We start from the raw sequence: 12740 nt of genomic DNA on the forward strand, positions 1-12740 counted from the left end.
AAGCCGGACGGCTCGGTGAGACCTATTTTAAATCTGAAATCCTTGAACACTTACATACACAGATTCAAATTCAAGATGGAGTCACTCAGAGCGGTGATTGCGAACTTGGAAGAAGGGGATTATATGGTGTCTTTGGACATCAAGGAGGCTTACCTCCATGTCCCAATTTACCCTTCTCACCAAGGATACCTCAGGTTTGTGGTACAGAACTGTCACTATCAGTTTCAGACGCTGCCGTTTGGTTTGTCCACGGCACCCCGGGTCTTTACCAAGGTAATGGCCGAAATGATGATACTCCTTCGAAGGAAGGGAGTTTTAGTTATCCCGTACTTGGACGATCTCCTGATAAGGGCAAGATCCAGGGAACAATTGGTAGTCGGGGTAGCACTATCTCAAGTAGTGTTGCGGCAGCACGGTTGGATTCTCAATATTCCAAAATCGCAGCTGATCCCGACGACACGTCTTCTATTCCTAGGGATGATCCTGGACACAGTCCAGAAAAAGGCGTTTCTCCCGGAAGAGAATGCCAGGGAGTTATCCGAACTAGTCAGAAACCTCCTAAAACCAGGCCAAGTGTCAGTGCATCAATGCACAAGGGTCCTGGGAAAAATGGTGGCTTCCTACGAAGCAATCCCTTTCGGCAGATTCCACGCAAGAACTTTCCAGTGGGACCTGCTGGACAAATGGTCCGGATCGCATCTTCAGATGCATCAGCGGATAACCCTGTCACCAAAGACAAGGGTGTCTCTCCTGTGGTGGTTGCAGAGTGCTCATCTTCTAGAGGGCCGCAGATTCGGCATTCAGGACTGGGTCCTGGTGACCACGGATGCCAGCCTGCGAGGCTGGGGAGCAGTCACACAGGGAAGAAATTTCCAGGGCTTGTGGTCAAGCCTGGAGACATCACTTCACATAAATATCCTGGAGCTGAGGGCCATTTACAATGCCCTAAGCCAAGCAAGACCTCTGCTTCAAGGTCAGCCGGTGCTGATCCAGTCGGACAACATCACGGCAGTCGCCCACGTGAACAGACAGGGCGGCACAAGAAGCAGGAGGGCAATGGCAGAAGCTGCAAGGATTCTTCGCTGGGCGGAAAATCATGTGATAGCACTGTCAGCAGTGTTCATTCCGGGAGTGGACAACTGGGAAGCAGACTTCCTCAGCAGGCACGACCTCCACCCGGGAGAGTGGGGACTTCACCCAGAAGTCTTCCACATGATTGTAAACCGTTGGAAAAAACCAAAGGTGGACATGATGGCGTCCCGCCTCAACAAAAAATTGGACAGGTATTGCGCCAGGTCAAGGGACCCTCAGGCAATAGCTGTGGATGCTCTGGTAACACCATGGGTGTACCAGTCAGTGTATGTGTTTCCCTCCTCTGCCTCTCATACCCAAGGTACTGAGAATTATAAGACGGAGAGGAGTAAGATGGCCTCTACCTCTAAGAAGGGACCTGCTCCAGCAAGGACCTTGTCTGTTCCAAGACTTACCGCGGCTGCGTTTGACGGCATGGCGGTTGAACGCCGTATCCTGAAGGAAAAAGGCATTCCGGAAGAAGTCATTCCTACCCTGATCAAAGCCAGGAAGGATGTGACCGCAAAGCATTATCACCGCATTTGGTGGAAATATGTTGCGTGGTGCGAGGCCAGGAAGGCCCCAACGGAGGAATTTCAACTGGGTCGATTCCTGCATTTCCTGCAAACAGGAGTGTCTATGGGCCTAAAATTAGGATCCATTAAGGTTCAGATTTCGGCCCTGTCGAATTTCTTCCAGAAAGAACTGGCTTCAGTTCCTGAAGTTCAGACGTTGTCAAGGGGGTGCTGCATATACAGCCTCCTTTTGTGCCTCCAGTGGCACCTTGGGATCTCAATGTAGTTTTGGGGTTCCTAAAATCACATTGGTTTGAACCGCTTAAATCTGTGGATTTTAAATATCTCACATGGAAAGTGGTCATGCTGTTGGCCCTGGCTTCGGCCAGGCGCGTGTCAGAATTGGCGGCTTTATCTTATAAAAGCCCTTACCTGATTTTTCATACGGACAGGGCAGAATTGAGGACTCGTCCACAATTTCTCCCTAAGGTGGTTTCAGCGTTTCACCTGAACCAGCCTATTGTGGTACCTGCGGCTACTAGGGACTTGGAGGACTCCAAGTTGCTGGACGTTGTCAGGGCCCTAAAAATATATGTTTCCAGGACGGCTGGAGTCAGAAAATCTGACTCCCTGTTTATCCTGTATGCACCCAACAAGCTGGGTGCTCCTGCTTCTAAGCAGACTATTGCTCGTTGGATTTGTAGTACAATTCAGCTTGCACATTCTGTGGCAGGCCTGCCACAGCCAAAATCTGTAAAAGCCCATTCCACAAGGAAGGTGGGCTAATCTTGGGCGGCTGCCCGAGGGGTCTCGGCTTTACAACTTTGCCGAGCAGCTACTTGGTCAGGGGCAAACACGTTTGCTAAATTCTACAAATTTGATACCCTGGCTGAGGAGGACCTGGAGTTCTCTCATTCGGTGCTGCAGAGTCATCCGCACTCTCCCGCCCGTTTGGGAGCTTTGGTATAATCCCCATGGTCCTTACGGAGTTCCCAGCATCCACTAGGACGTCAGAGAAAATAAGAATTTACTTACCGATAATTCTATTTCTCGTAGTCCGTAGTGGATGCTGGGCGCCCATCCCAAGTGCGGATTGTCTGCAATACTTGTACATAGTTATTGTTAACTAAATCGGGTTATTGTTGTGAGCCATCTTTCCAGAGGCTCCTCTGTTATCATGCTGTTAACTGGGTTCAGATCACAAGTTGTACGGTGTGATTGGTGTGGCTGGTATGAGTCTTACCCGGGATTCAAAATCCTTCCTTATTGTGTACGCTCGTCCGGGCACAGTATCCTAACTGAGGCTTGGAGGAGGGTCATAGGGGGAGGAGCCAGTGCACACCAGGTAGTCCTAAAGCTTTACTTTTGTGCCCAGTCTCCTGCGGAGCCGCTATTCCCCATGGTCCTTACGGAGTTCCCAGCATCCACTACGGACTACGAGAAATAGAATTATCGGTAAGTAAATTCTTATTTTTTTTTATTCCCCTGTACTTTTAAGAGTATGAGCTTAGCTTAAAGATCCAAGGCATAATCAGCTGTTTGTGGATCGAACACATTGAGTAAATAAACCTGTTCCCGTCTACTGTAGATGCCCTATGGAAATGAACCAGTAAAGTGAGGAGTGATGTGCCGAGGCCTGTTCAGCCCAGTGTTCTCATAGTCATGGCTCTTTCACTCCCTACTGTCCCCTCGGCCACATACTTGCGGCTACTAGTGTAGATTTTCTCGTGCATCCTTTTGGGGTCACTAGAACATGAGGTTTAGAGGTTCATCAGGAGCCTAGGCATTGGGGGTTAGTGATTCAGAGCTCCTCCTTATTGGTTTCTTTGCTTGTTAATGTGGGCAACTTAACTCTGTCAGAGTGGAGAACGAGCTGAGGTTACTTACCCATTAGTCCTAACGAGGCTCCATCATAAGCAAAGCGCTCACTACCACTCCAGGACCAGTACAGCTGCTAACCATACTCTATGCACATGGAGATAGGTGTTCCGGTGAGTGGTCTTACATAGAGCTGGCAGAGTAGGATCCATAGAATAGGTGTTCTCTTTCGTGGTCTTACATAGAGCACTGCAGCTGGCAGAGTAGGATCCATAGACTTCATGCATTGCCCCCACAAAGACCTGCCCTGTGTCCAGAGTCTCACCAATTCTGTCTAAGGCTAGGCAAAGGTTTACTCCTCTGCTTTAGGAGAACTTCTCTTCTTACAGGGCAAGTGGTTCAGTCATAGGAGGTTTCTCCTTTCTCTGGAGCAGGGTGAGATACCGTAAAAATTGTATGTACAGGTAGGGTCCTATATGGATGAGGGTAACTCTCTAAAGGGCAAGGAGTTGAAGACTTCATGTCCTGAATATTGTATGAGGCACATCTCTCGCCAAGGTCCCGGTGTATCCTGGAGTTAAATGAGTAGTCAGGCGAGGTGTGAGCCAAACCTGTTCAGAAGGCTTAGGGTTGTATGCAGGCTGCTATCATTGTATCCCTTTCTAGGAGTGGAAAGGGAAAATAGGGATCTCCCGTAAGGTTGATGCCACCACGGCAAAACTGTCAAACATTCCTATTTAATGCTGCCTCGTTACAGGTGCTTTGAATGCAAAATGCAATGCTATTCTAAAGTCGGGTTTTGCTGTTCCGGAGCATCTCTTATGGGCGCTACACACCTGGCGATTGGCAGCTGAGGTGCCCGACGGCCGATACTGCGGGTGACGCGGTGTCGGGGGGGGGGGGGGAGGGGTGGCGTGGGGCCGCACATCGTTCATCATTGGTGCATACACACTGAAAGCTATGAACGATATCTCGAGATCTTTGAGGCAGTTCTAAAATTGTCAGCCGTTTTCTGAAGACCTATGCTCCGGCAAGTCAAGTAGCACATAGCTAAGAGCAGGGACGGACTAGGGGCTGAAAACCGTCCCTAGCATGTGCACGGGGGCGCGCGGTTATTAAAGACAGGGGTGTGGACTTGCGGCACGTCCCCATTTACATGGAGATGGGCGGGGTAGCACGACACGTACACGGAGGCATGCCGCGAGTCAGGGGGGGGCGTGGACACACGGCACACCTCCATTTCTATGGAGACGGGAGGGGAGGCGGGTGCGGTCAGACCAGAGAGCCGAAGGCTGCGCGTGGCCTTCCCGGCTCTCTGTGTGACCGCACCGGCCCACCAGCCCTTCTGGCATTTGCCAGAAGTGCCAGATGGGCAGTCCGGCCCTGGCCAAGAGGCACCTGGCTGTTTAGGAGATGTGGCTTTGGGTGCTGAACTTATTTCAGCGAATCCAAATTAACATTGGAGTCCTCAATGTCCTCTTAGTAAGTCAGACCAAAGGGGGAAGGAGTTATTTCTTCCTTATTAATGGCCCTAAATCAAAAGTGATGGGCTTTAGTCCTATTGGCCTTCGGGAAGAGTAAGATGAGTTTATTCAAGGGCTTAATTCCCGGCTTCCAGTGGGCGACAGCAGAAGGGAAGACTGATCTGGTCAGGTGAAAAACCAACCACCATTGAATAGGTCTAGGCATGAACAAAGGGACCGTTTAAAGGTCTGTTTTTCTCTTGGCAGTGTCCACAGTGACCACAGTCTTCAGTTAGGCTCTTCTCTCTTGTAGATACCCCTGTATAATGAATACCGGGCTTGTCCTCTATACAAAACCTTCATTTTTGGTAATATCAAAATTCAGATATAATGCATTCCAATGATCTTCAGGTAGAAGGTTCCTTTGTCCTCTTAGATGTTGCCAGGTCTCTAGAAATGTATCTGCTTAGGACTACTTCTATCCGGAAGACAGAGGGCTTTCCAGTCCTATATGCAGCAGAAAAGCCAGGTTGGCCAGTTCCCATGCAAGATGGATTAGCTCCGTAATAACGGCAGCAATCTACTGGAGCAGGTCATTCTGTTTCCTGAAAATGTGATCTCTCTGGTCAGTGAGTGTGGCGTGGCATGGGGGTCTCAGTGAGGAAGCTGTTTTGGGCGGCCACCTGGACATCTGTCCATGCGTTCTGAAAGTTCAGCCTATTTGTGCCTAAAGACCCTAGTTTTGGATGGAAGGTGAGTGCCTCCTCCCATGGGAACTGCTGTGAGGCCTTCCCTTGTTCCCCAATGGACGCCAGACATAACACGATTTTTGTATTCCTGATAAAAGTTTTCTCAAATTCTGTTGGAGGACAATGGAAGCTCAACCATTTGTGTTCTGTTGTTGGAGGACAGTATCTTCTAGTTTGTTCTCTCTCCTCCTTTTACTAGCCTCTGATTCTCTGTCCTATAATGGGGCTAAGTTAGACAAATCCTTTAAGTTCTCTCGGGGATATAGAGGGGGAAGAGCTCTGACCTCACCGACCATTTCTCCTGATTGCATATCTGTAACCTCCATGGTTAATAACTACAAAACTCATATGATACTTTCCTGCACTGAGCACTTGCTGACATTGCATTTAGAGCAGGACAATAAGCAGTTTGCTATCATCCGATAATCGAATAGATGATGTACTGTTATCTTATTTTGTTACTTGTATCTTTCTTCGTTCTTGTTGAGAGGTGTTGTGTGATGGGTTTCCCGGACTGCAGCTTAGCTGTTTTCACTAAAATCCATAAAATATGCTCAATTAAAGTCCATGGTTCCTGCTGAAAAAATCCTTAGTCCCGAAATACAATTGGCCAAATATGTCTTCCAATATCTAAAATACAGAGCACAGCTGGTAACCGGTCTCTCTCTCTCCCCACGCTGACCCCTCAGCTGGAGCTGCAGGTAGGTTGGACCCTGCATACCCGCTGTTCTCATCGGCAGGGCAGGATAAATCCATTAAACATTCTGTCACCCTATACAGTAAAGCACCAACACCCCTCACCACCATCCCAATTCTACTGTGACTCACTGATTTTGCTTATACAGCTCCTCAGCTTCCAATAACAGGTGGCCTGTTTCTTGCAGAATGCTGCTCTACAGCACCTCTTCATCCGCAAGACGTTCCGGCCGTTCAAATGCCTGCAGTGTGGGAAGGCCTTCCGGGAGAAAGACAAGCTCGACCAGCACTTGCGATTCCATGGTCGAGACAGCAATTGTCCCCTGACCTGTGACATCTGCAACAAGGGCTTTATCAGTACAAGCTCTCTGGAGAACCACATGAAATTCCACCTGGACCAGAAGACTTACTCGTGTATCTTCTGCCCAGAATCTTTTGACCGCCTGGATCTACTGAAGGACCATGTTTCCGTGCACGTTGTTGATGGCTGCTTCAGTTGCCCAACCTGTAAAAAACGTTTCTCTGATTTCATTCAGGTCAGTTTTTTTCTTTTTCTGATTTTTCAGGGCATGCGATTCATATTTGATTAATTGTATCTGGCGTCAATCCTACTTATAAAATATTACAGTGCAGTACAGTACATGCTGAATATTCCCTCGGAACACTTGACTATCAAAATTCCGTTTCACATCTACTACAGGTTGAGTCTCCCTTATCCAAAATGCCCGGGACCAGAGGTATTTTGGATATGGGATTTTTCCGTATTTTGGAATAATTGCATACCATAATGAGATATCATGGTGATGGGACCTAAATCTAAGCAAAGAATGCATTTATGTTTCATATACACCTTATACACACAGCCTGAAGGTAATTTTAGCCAATATTTTTTATAACTTTGTGCATTAAACAAAGTGTGTCTACATTCACACAATTCATTTATGTTTCATATACACCTTATACACACAGCCTGAAGGTCATTTAATACAATATTTTAATAACTTTGTGTATTAAACAAAGTTTGTGTACATTGAGCCATCAAAAAACAAAGGTTTCACTATCTCACTCTCACTCAAAAAAGTCTGTATTTCGGAATATTCCGTATTTCGGAATATTTGGATATGGGATACTCAACCTGTATTAACGTTCATGTCTTTTCATACCCAGGTGAAGAAACACGTGCGGAGCTTCCACTCGGAGAAGATTTATCAGTGCACGGAATGTGATAAGGCGTTCTGCCGGCCAGACAAGCTACGCCTGCATATGCTCAGGCACTCAGACCGCAAGGACTTTCTCTGTTCCACATGCGGCAAACAGTTCAAAGTGAGTTCTACTGTTTGTGTACACAAAGGGGCAGTCTGCCGTATCCTGTCTCTGCTGGAAACGGGCTCTGCCCCAGAGCGTTATATGTGTACATGAGGTGGGAATACAACACGTTAGAGGTTTGCTGAGTGAGCGAGTGAGTCCCCTGTATTACTGGTGACTTTAGTGACAGACTCAGTGCCGCACACAGCAATTGGGCAGTTCAGGGCATCCGTTTGTATAACATGCTTAGAAGACTATATTATTGTGCATTTCAGTTTTGGCAGTAGTATCATTGCTTTGTGCTAAACTTCTTTAGTGAGAATTATTTCTGGGGTGTCCTTTCTGTAGTCGTCGCCGTAATTGTTTGGTTACCAGCCCATCAAAATGATGGAACAATATAACAGTAATGTCCGTGCCAACACAATCTAGTGGCAAAACACTTGCATCCCCCCCATAGAGGTGAGGAGCAGCATTAGCTTTTTATTATGTAGGATGTTTATTTAAGATGTTTGTGTCTTTTTTTTTTTATCCTATTATTCCTAGCTGTTGGGGAAAGAAGCGTATATACAGTTTAATGTTTTTCCTAAAAGTTTTTATTTTTCTCCTTCATCCACTAGGGGACACTGGAGAGCAGTTACAATGGGGATATAGTAGGCAGTAACTGGGAGCTGGCACTTTAAATTTATAACCATGTGACTAGCTTCTCCCTTATTATGTGACCCTCCAAGCCAGTCTAGTCTTTAATTTGTGCCCAAGGGAGCTGGTTCACTCTTGGGATTACTCCTGAAGAGTTTTTTTTTAATTTTACTTTTTATTCTTTTCTTTACACTCACAGACTGGCAGCTCCGCCTCTACCAGTCTGCGTCGTGTAAGCTGCCGGTGGGGTATCCATCCCAGCTGCGTGCGGCTTGTGCTGGATCCCCGGCTGAAGAGACATCCTCTCTGGAGACCAGCTGGACACCGCTGTTTGCGGCGCGTGTCGGGGCCACTCCATCAGCACAGCATTGCCCAGAAGCGTGGCAGCTGTATGAGCCCAGACCGCGGCTAGCATTGCCGGCGGGATATGCAGAGCTCCCTCCGCTTACTCCCGCTAACGCGCTAGATTTTTTTAAATTGGGCATCATAAGGGGGGGGGGGGGCTTACACCCAGCTGCGGCTCTCTGCTCCCAACAAGCTCCGGCGTCCCAGCACACGCTGGCGGCCATTTTCCATAAGTATACCCTCTGACCGGACTCCGTTGCTTGCATCGGGGTCACCTCCTCAGCCGCACGGCAGCGGTAAGTATAACCCTGGCTTCTGTTAGCAGAGCCGTGGCTATTCAGTTCTCTGTTAGCCGGATCCGCTAGCGCTATTAGATAAAAAAGAGGCGCCATAGCGGGGGGGGGGGGGAGGAGGCTGGAGCTTAATCCCGGCTTCTGCTCTGAGTTCTCAAGTGCAATGGCCAAGAGGCTAGTGCTGTTAATTACAACACCAGAGGCCCCTGGTTTGAGACTCACCTTGCCACATAGAATTTTTCCCCGGCTTTTCTCACACGCTGGCCGCCATTTTACATGCAACCAGCGGAGCTTACAAGAAACATGTGAGGCTCCGGTTTTACTAGAATGCTGCATTCAGGGTGGGTACTGCCATCCCTTTATTATTCCTTTGCTTCACACTTTTTCTTTTAGTGGGCTAAGGCCAGAGTCTATTGACTACACCTGGATTCATGTTCAGTTCTGGACCACAGGTGGTACTAATACTGTCATTTGGGCATTGTGTGTGGCATCAGACAGTGAAACGTGCCTGTCACTGCATGATACAGTGCAGGGATTACATGTGGCTACACTCGTTTACCCCCTTCTGTCTGTTTTTTTTCTCTCTAACGTCCTAGTGGATGCTGGGAACTCCGTAAGGACCATGGGGAATAGCGGGCTCCGAAGGAGGCTGGGCACTCTAGAAAGATCTTAGACTACCTGGTGTGCACTGGCTCCTCCCACTATGACCCTCCTCCAAGCCTCAGTTAGATTTCGTGCCCGGCCGAGGTTGGATGCACACTAGGGGCTCTCCTGAGCTCTTAGAAAGTTATAGTCTTAGAATTTGTTCTTTTCAGTGAGACCTGCTGGCAACAGGCTCACTGCAGCGAGGGACTAAGGGGAGAAGAAGCGAACTCGCCTGCTTGCAGCCGGATTGGGCTTCTTAGGCTACTGGACACCATTAGCTCCAGAGGGATCGACCGCAGGCCCAGCCTTGATGTTCGGTCCCGGAGCCGCGCCGCCGTCCCCCTTACAGAGCCAGAAGCAAGAAGATGGTCCGGAAAATCGGCGGCATGAAGACTCAGTCTTCACCAAGGTAGCGCACAGCACTGCAGCTGTGCGCCATTGCTCCTCATACACACTTCACACTCCGGTCACTGAGGGTGCAGAGCGCTGGGGGGGGGGCGCTCTGAGGCAGCAATAAAAACACCTTGGCTGGCAAAAATACCTCAATATATAGCCCCAGGGGCTATATATGAGGTAAATACCCCTGCCAGAAGTCCATAAAAAAACGGGAGAATAGGCCGCGAAAAAGGGGTGGAGCCTATCTCCTCAGCACACTGGCGCCATTTTCCCTCACAGCTCCGTTGGAGGGAAGCTCCCTGGCTCTCCCCTGCAGTCTACAAGGGTTAAAAAAAGAGAGAGGGGGCACTAAATTTAGGCGCAGTATACATTATATATATATATATAGATATAAAGCTATAGGGGACATAACTCGGTTAGTCCCTGCAGTATATAGCGCTCTGGTGTGTGCTGGCATACTCTCACTCTGTCCCCCCAAAGGGCTTTTGTGGGTCCTGTCCTCGTTTAGAGCATTCCCTGTGTGTCTGCGGTGTGTCGGTACGGCTGTGTCGACATGTTGAATGAGGAGGCTTATATGGTGACGGAACAGAGGCCGATATATGTGATGTCGCCCCCTGTGGGGCCGACACCAGAGTGGATAGAGAGGTAAAAGGTATTAACCGACAGTGTCAACTCCTTACATAAAAGGGTGGATGACGTAACAGCTGTGGGACAGCCGGCTTCGCAGCCCGCGCCTGCCCAGGCGTCTCAAAGGCCATCAGGGGCTCAAAAACGCCCGCTCTCTCAGATGGCAGACACAGATGTCGACACGGAGTCTGACTCCAGTGTCGACAAGGTGGAGACATATACACAATCCAATCCGTGACTTGATCCCGGCAATAAAAAATGTGTTATACATTTCTGACTTTAACCTCTATAAATGGGTTTTAGGTTTGGGGAGAAAAAACAGGCAGTGTTTTGTTCCCCCATCAGATGAATAAATGAAGTGTGTGAAAACCGTGGGTTCCCCCGTTAAGAAACTGGTAATTTATAAAAAGTTACTGATGGCGTACCCTTTCCCGCCAGGAGGATAAGTTACGCTGGGAGATATCCCCTAGGGTGGATAAGGCGCTCACACGTTTGTCAAAAAAGGTGGCACTGCCGTCTTAGGATACGGCCACTTTAATAGGTACCTGTTGATAAAAAACAGGAGGCTATCCTGAAGTCTGTATTTACACACTCAGGTACTAGACTGAGACCTGCAGATAGTGCTGCTGCAGCGTGGTTGGTGACCCTGTCAAACAGGGATAATAGTTGGCAAACATAAAAACATATTAAAGACGTTGTCTTATATATGGGGGATGCACAGAGGGATATTTTGCCGGCTGGCATCCAAAATAAATGTAATGTCCATTCTGTCAGGAGGGTATTAGAGACCTGTCACTGGACAGGTGATGCTGACTTAAAAAGCGCATAGAGAGCCTTATAAGGGTGAGGAATTATTTGGGGATGGTCTCTGGGACCTCGTATCCACAGCAACTGCTGGGAAGAAATAATTTTACCTCAGGTTTCCTCACAGAAAAAGGTACAGTCCTTTCGGCTTCAGAAAAGCAAGCGGGTCAAATGGCGCTTCCTTTCTGTACAGAGACAAGGGTAGAGGGAAAAAGCTGCACCAGTCAGCCTGTTCCCAGAATCAAGATTCTTCCCCCGCCTCCTGTGAGTACACACCATGACGCGGGTGCTCCACAGGTGTAGCCAGGTACGGTGGGGGGCCGCCTCAAAAATTTCAGCAATTAGTGGGCTCGCTCACAGGTGGATCCCTGTTTCTTCCAAGTAGTATTTCAGGGGTACAAGCTGGAATTAGAGATGTCTCCCCCCAGCCGTTTCCTAAAATATGCCTTGCTGACAACTCCCTCAGGCAGGGAGGCTGTGCTAGAGGCAATTAATAAGCGGTATTCCCAGCAGGTAATACTCAAGGTGCCCCTACTTCAACAAGGACGGGGTTACTATTCCACACGGGTTGGGGTACCGAAACCGCATGGTTCGGTGTGACCCATTTTATATTTAAAATCCTTGAACATAAAAAAATTCAAGTTCAAGATGGAATCGCTCAGGGCGGTTATTGCAAGCCTGGACGAGGGGGATTACATGGTATCCCGGGACATCAAGGATGCTTACCTGCATGTCCCCATTTACCATCCTCGCCAGGAGTACCTCAGATTTGTGGTACAGGATTACCATTACCAAGTCCAGACACTGCCGTTTGGACTGTACATGGCACCGAGGGTGTTTTATCAAGGTAATGGCCGAAATGATGATACTCCTTCAAAAAAAAAGGGAATTGTAATTATCCCGTATTTGGACAATCTCGTTATAAGGGCGAGGTCCAAGGAGCAGTTGGTAGTCGGGGTAGCACTATTTTGGAAAGTGCTACAACAGCATAGGTGGATTCTAAACAGTCCAAAGTCACAGCTGGTTCCTATGACACGTCTACTGTTCCTGGGGATGGTTCTGGACATAAACCAGAAATAGTGTTTCTCCCGGAGGAGAAAGCCAAGGAGTTGTCATCTCTAGTCAGAGACCTCCTGAAACCAAAATAGGTAGCGGTGCATCATTGCACGCGAGTCCTGGGAAAAATGGTAGCTTCTTACGAAGCAATCCCATTAGGCAGGTTCCATACAAGAACTTTTCAGAGGGACCTGTTGGACAAGTGGTCCGGATCGCATCTTCCGATGCATAGGCTGATAACCCTGTCTTCAAGGACCAGGGTATCTCTACTGTGGTGGCTGCAGAGTGCCCATCTTCAAGAGGGCCGCAGGTTCGGCATAC

At 48.5% G+C, this 12740-nt stretch overlaps 1 protein-coding gene across 4 annotated transcripts in view; it reads left to right on the top strand.

The window, feature by feature from the left end:
- PRDM10 (PR/SET domain 10) overlaps positions 1 to 12740 on the top strand; it is a 118039-nt gene that overhangs the window by 58263 nt on the left and 47036 nt on the right. For all 4 annotated transcript variants that reach the window (XM_063943645.1, XM_063943643.1, XM_063943644.1 and 1 more), the window contains 2 exons: positions 6501 to 6848; positions 7480 to 7635. In XM_063943645.1, the coding sequence (XP_063799715.1) occupies positions 6501 to 6848; positions 7480 to 7635 (504 nt within the window). The remainder of the gene's footprint in view (positions 1 to 6500; positions 6849 to 7479; positions 7636 to 12740) is intronic.

This window comes from Pseudophryne corroboree, chromosome 10 (assembly GCF_028390025.1).
Source record: "Pseudophryne corroboree isolate aPseCor3 chromosome 10, aPseCor3.hap2, whole genome shotgun sequence".
Taxonomy (NCBI): domain Eukaryota; kingdom Metazoa; phylum Chordata; class Amphibia; order Anura; family Myobatrachidae; genus Pseudophryne; species Pseudophryne corroboree.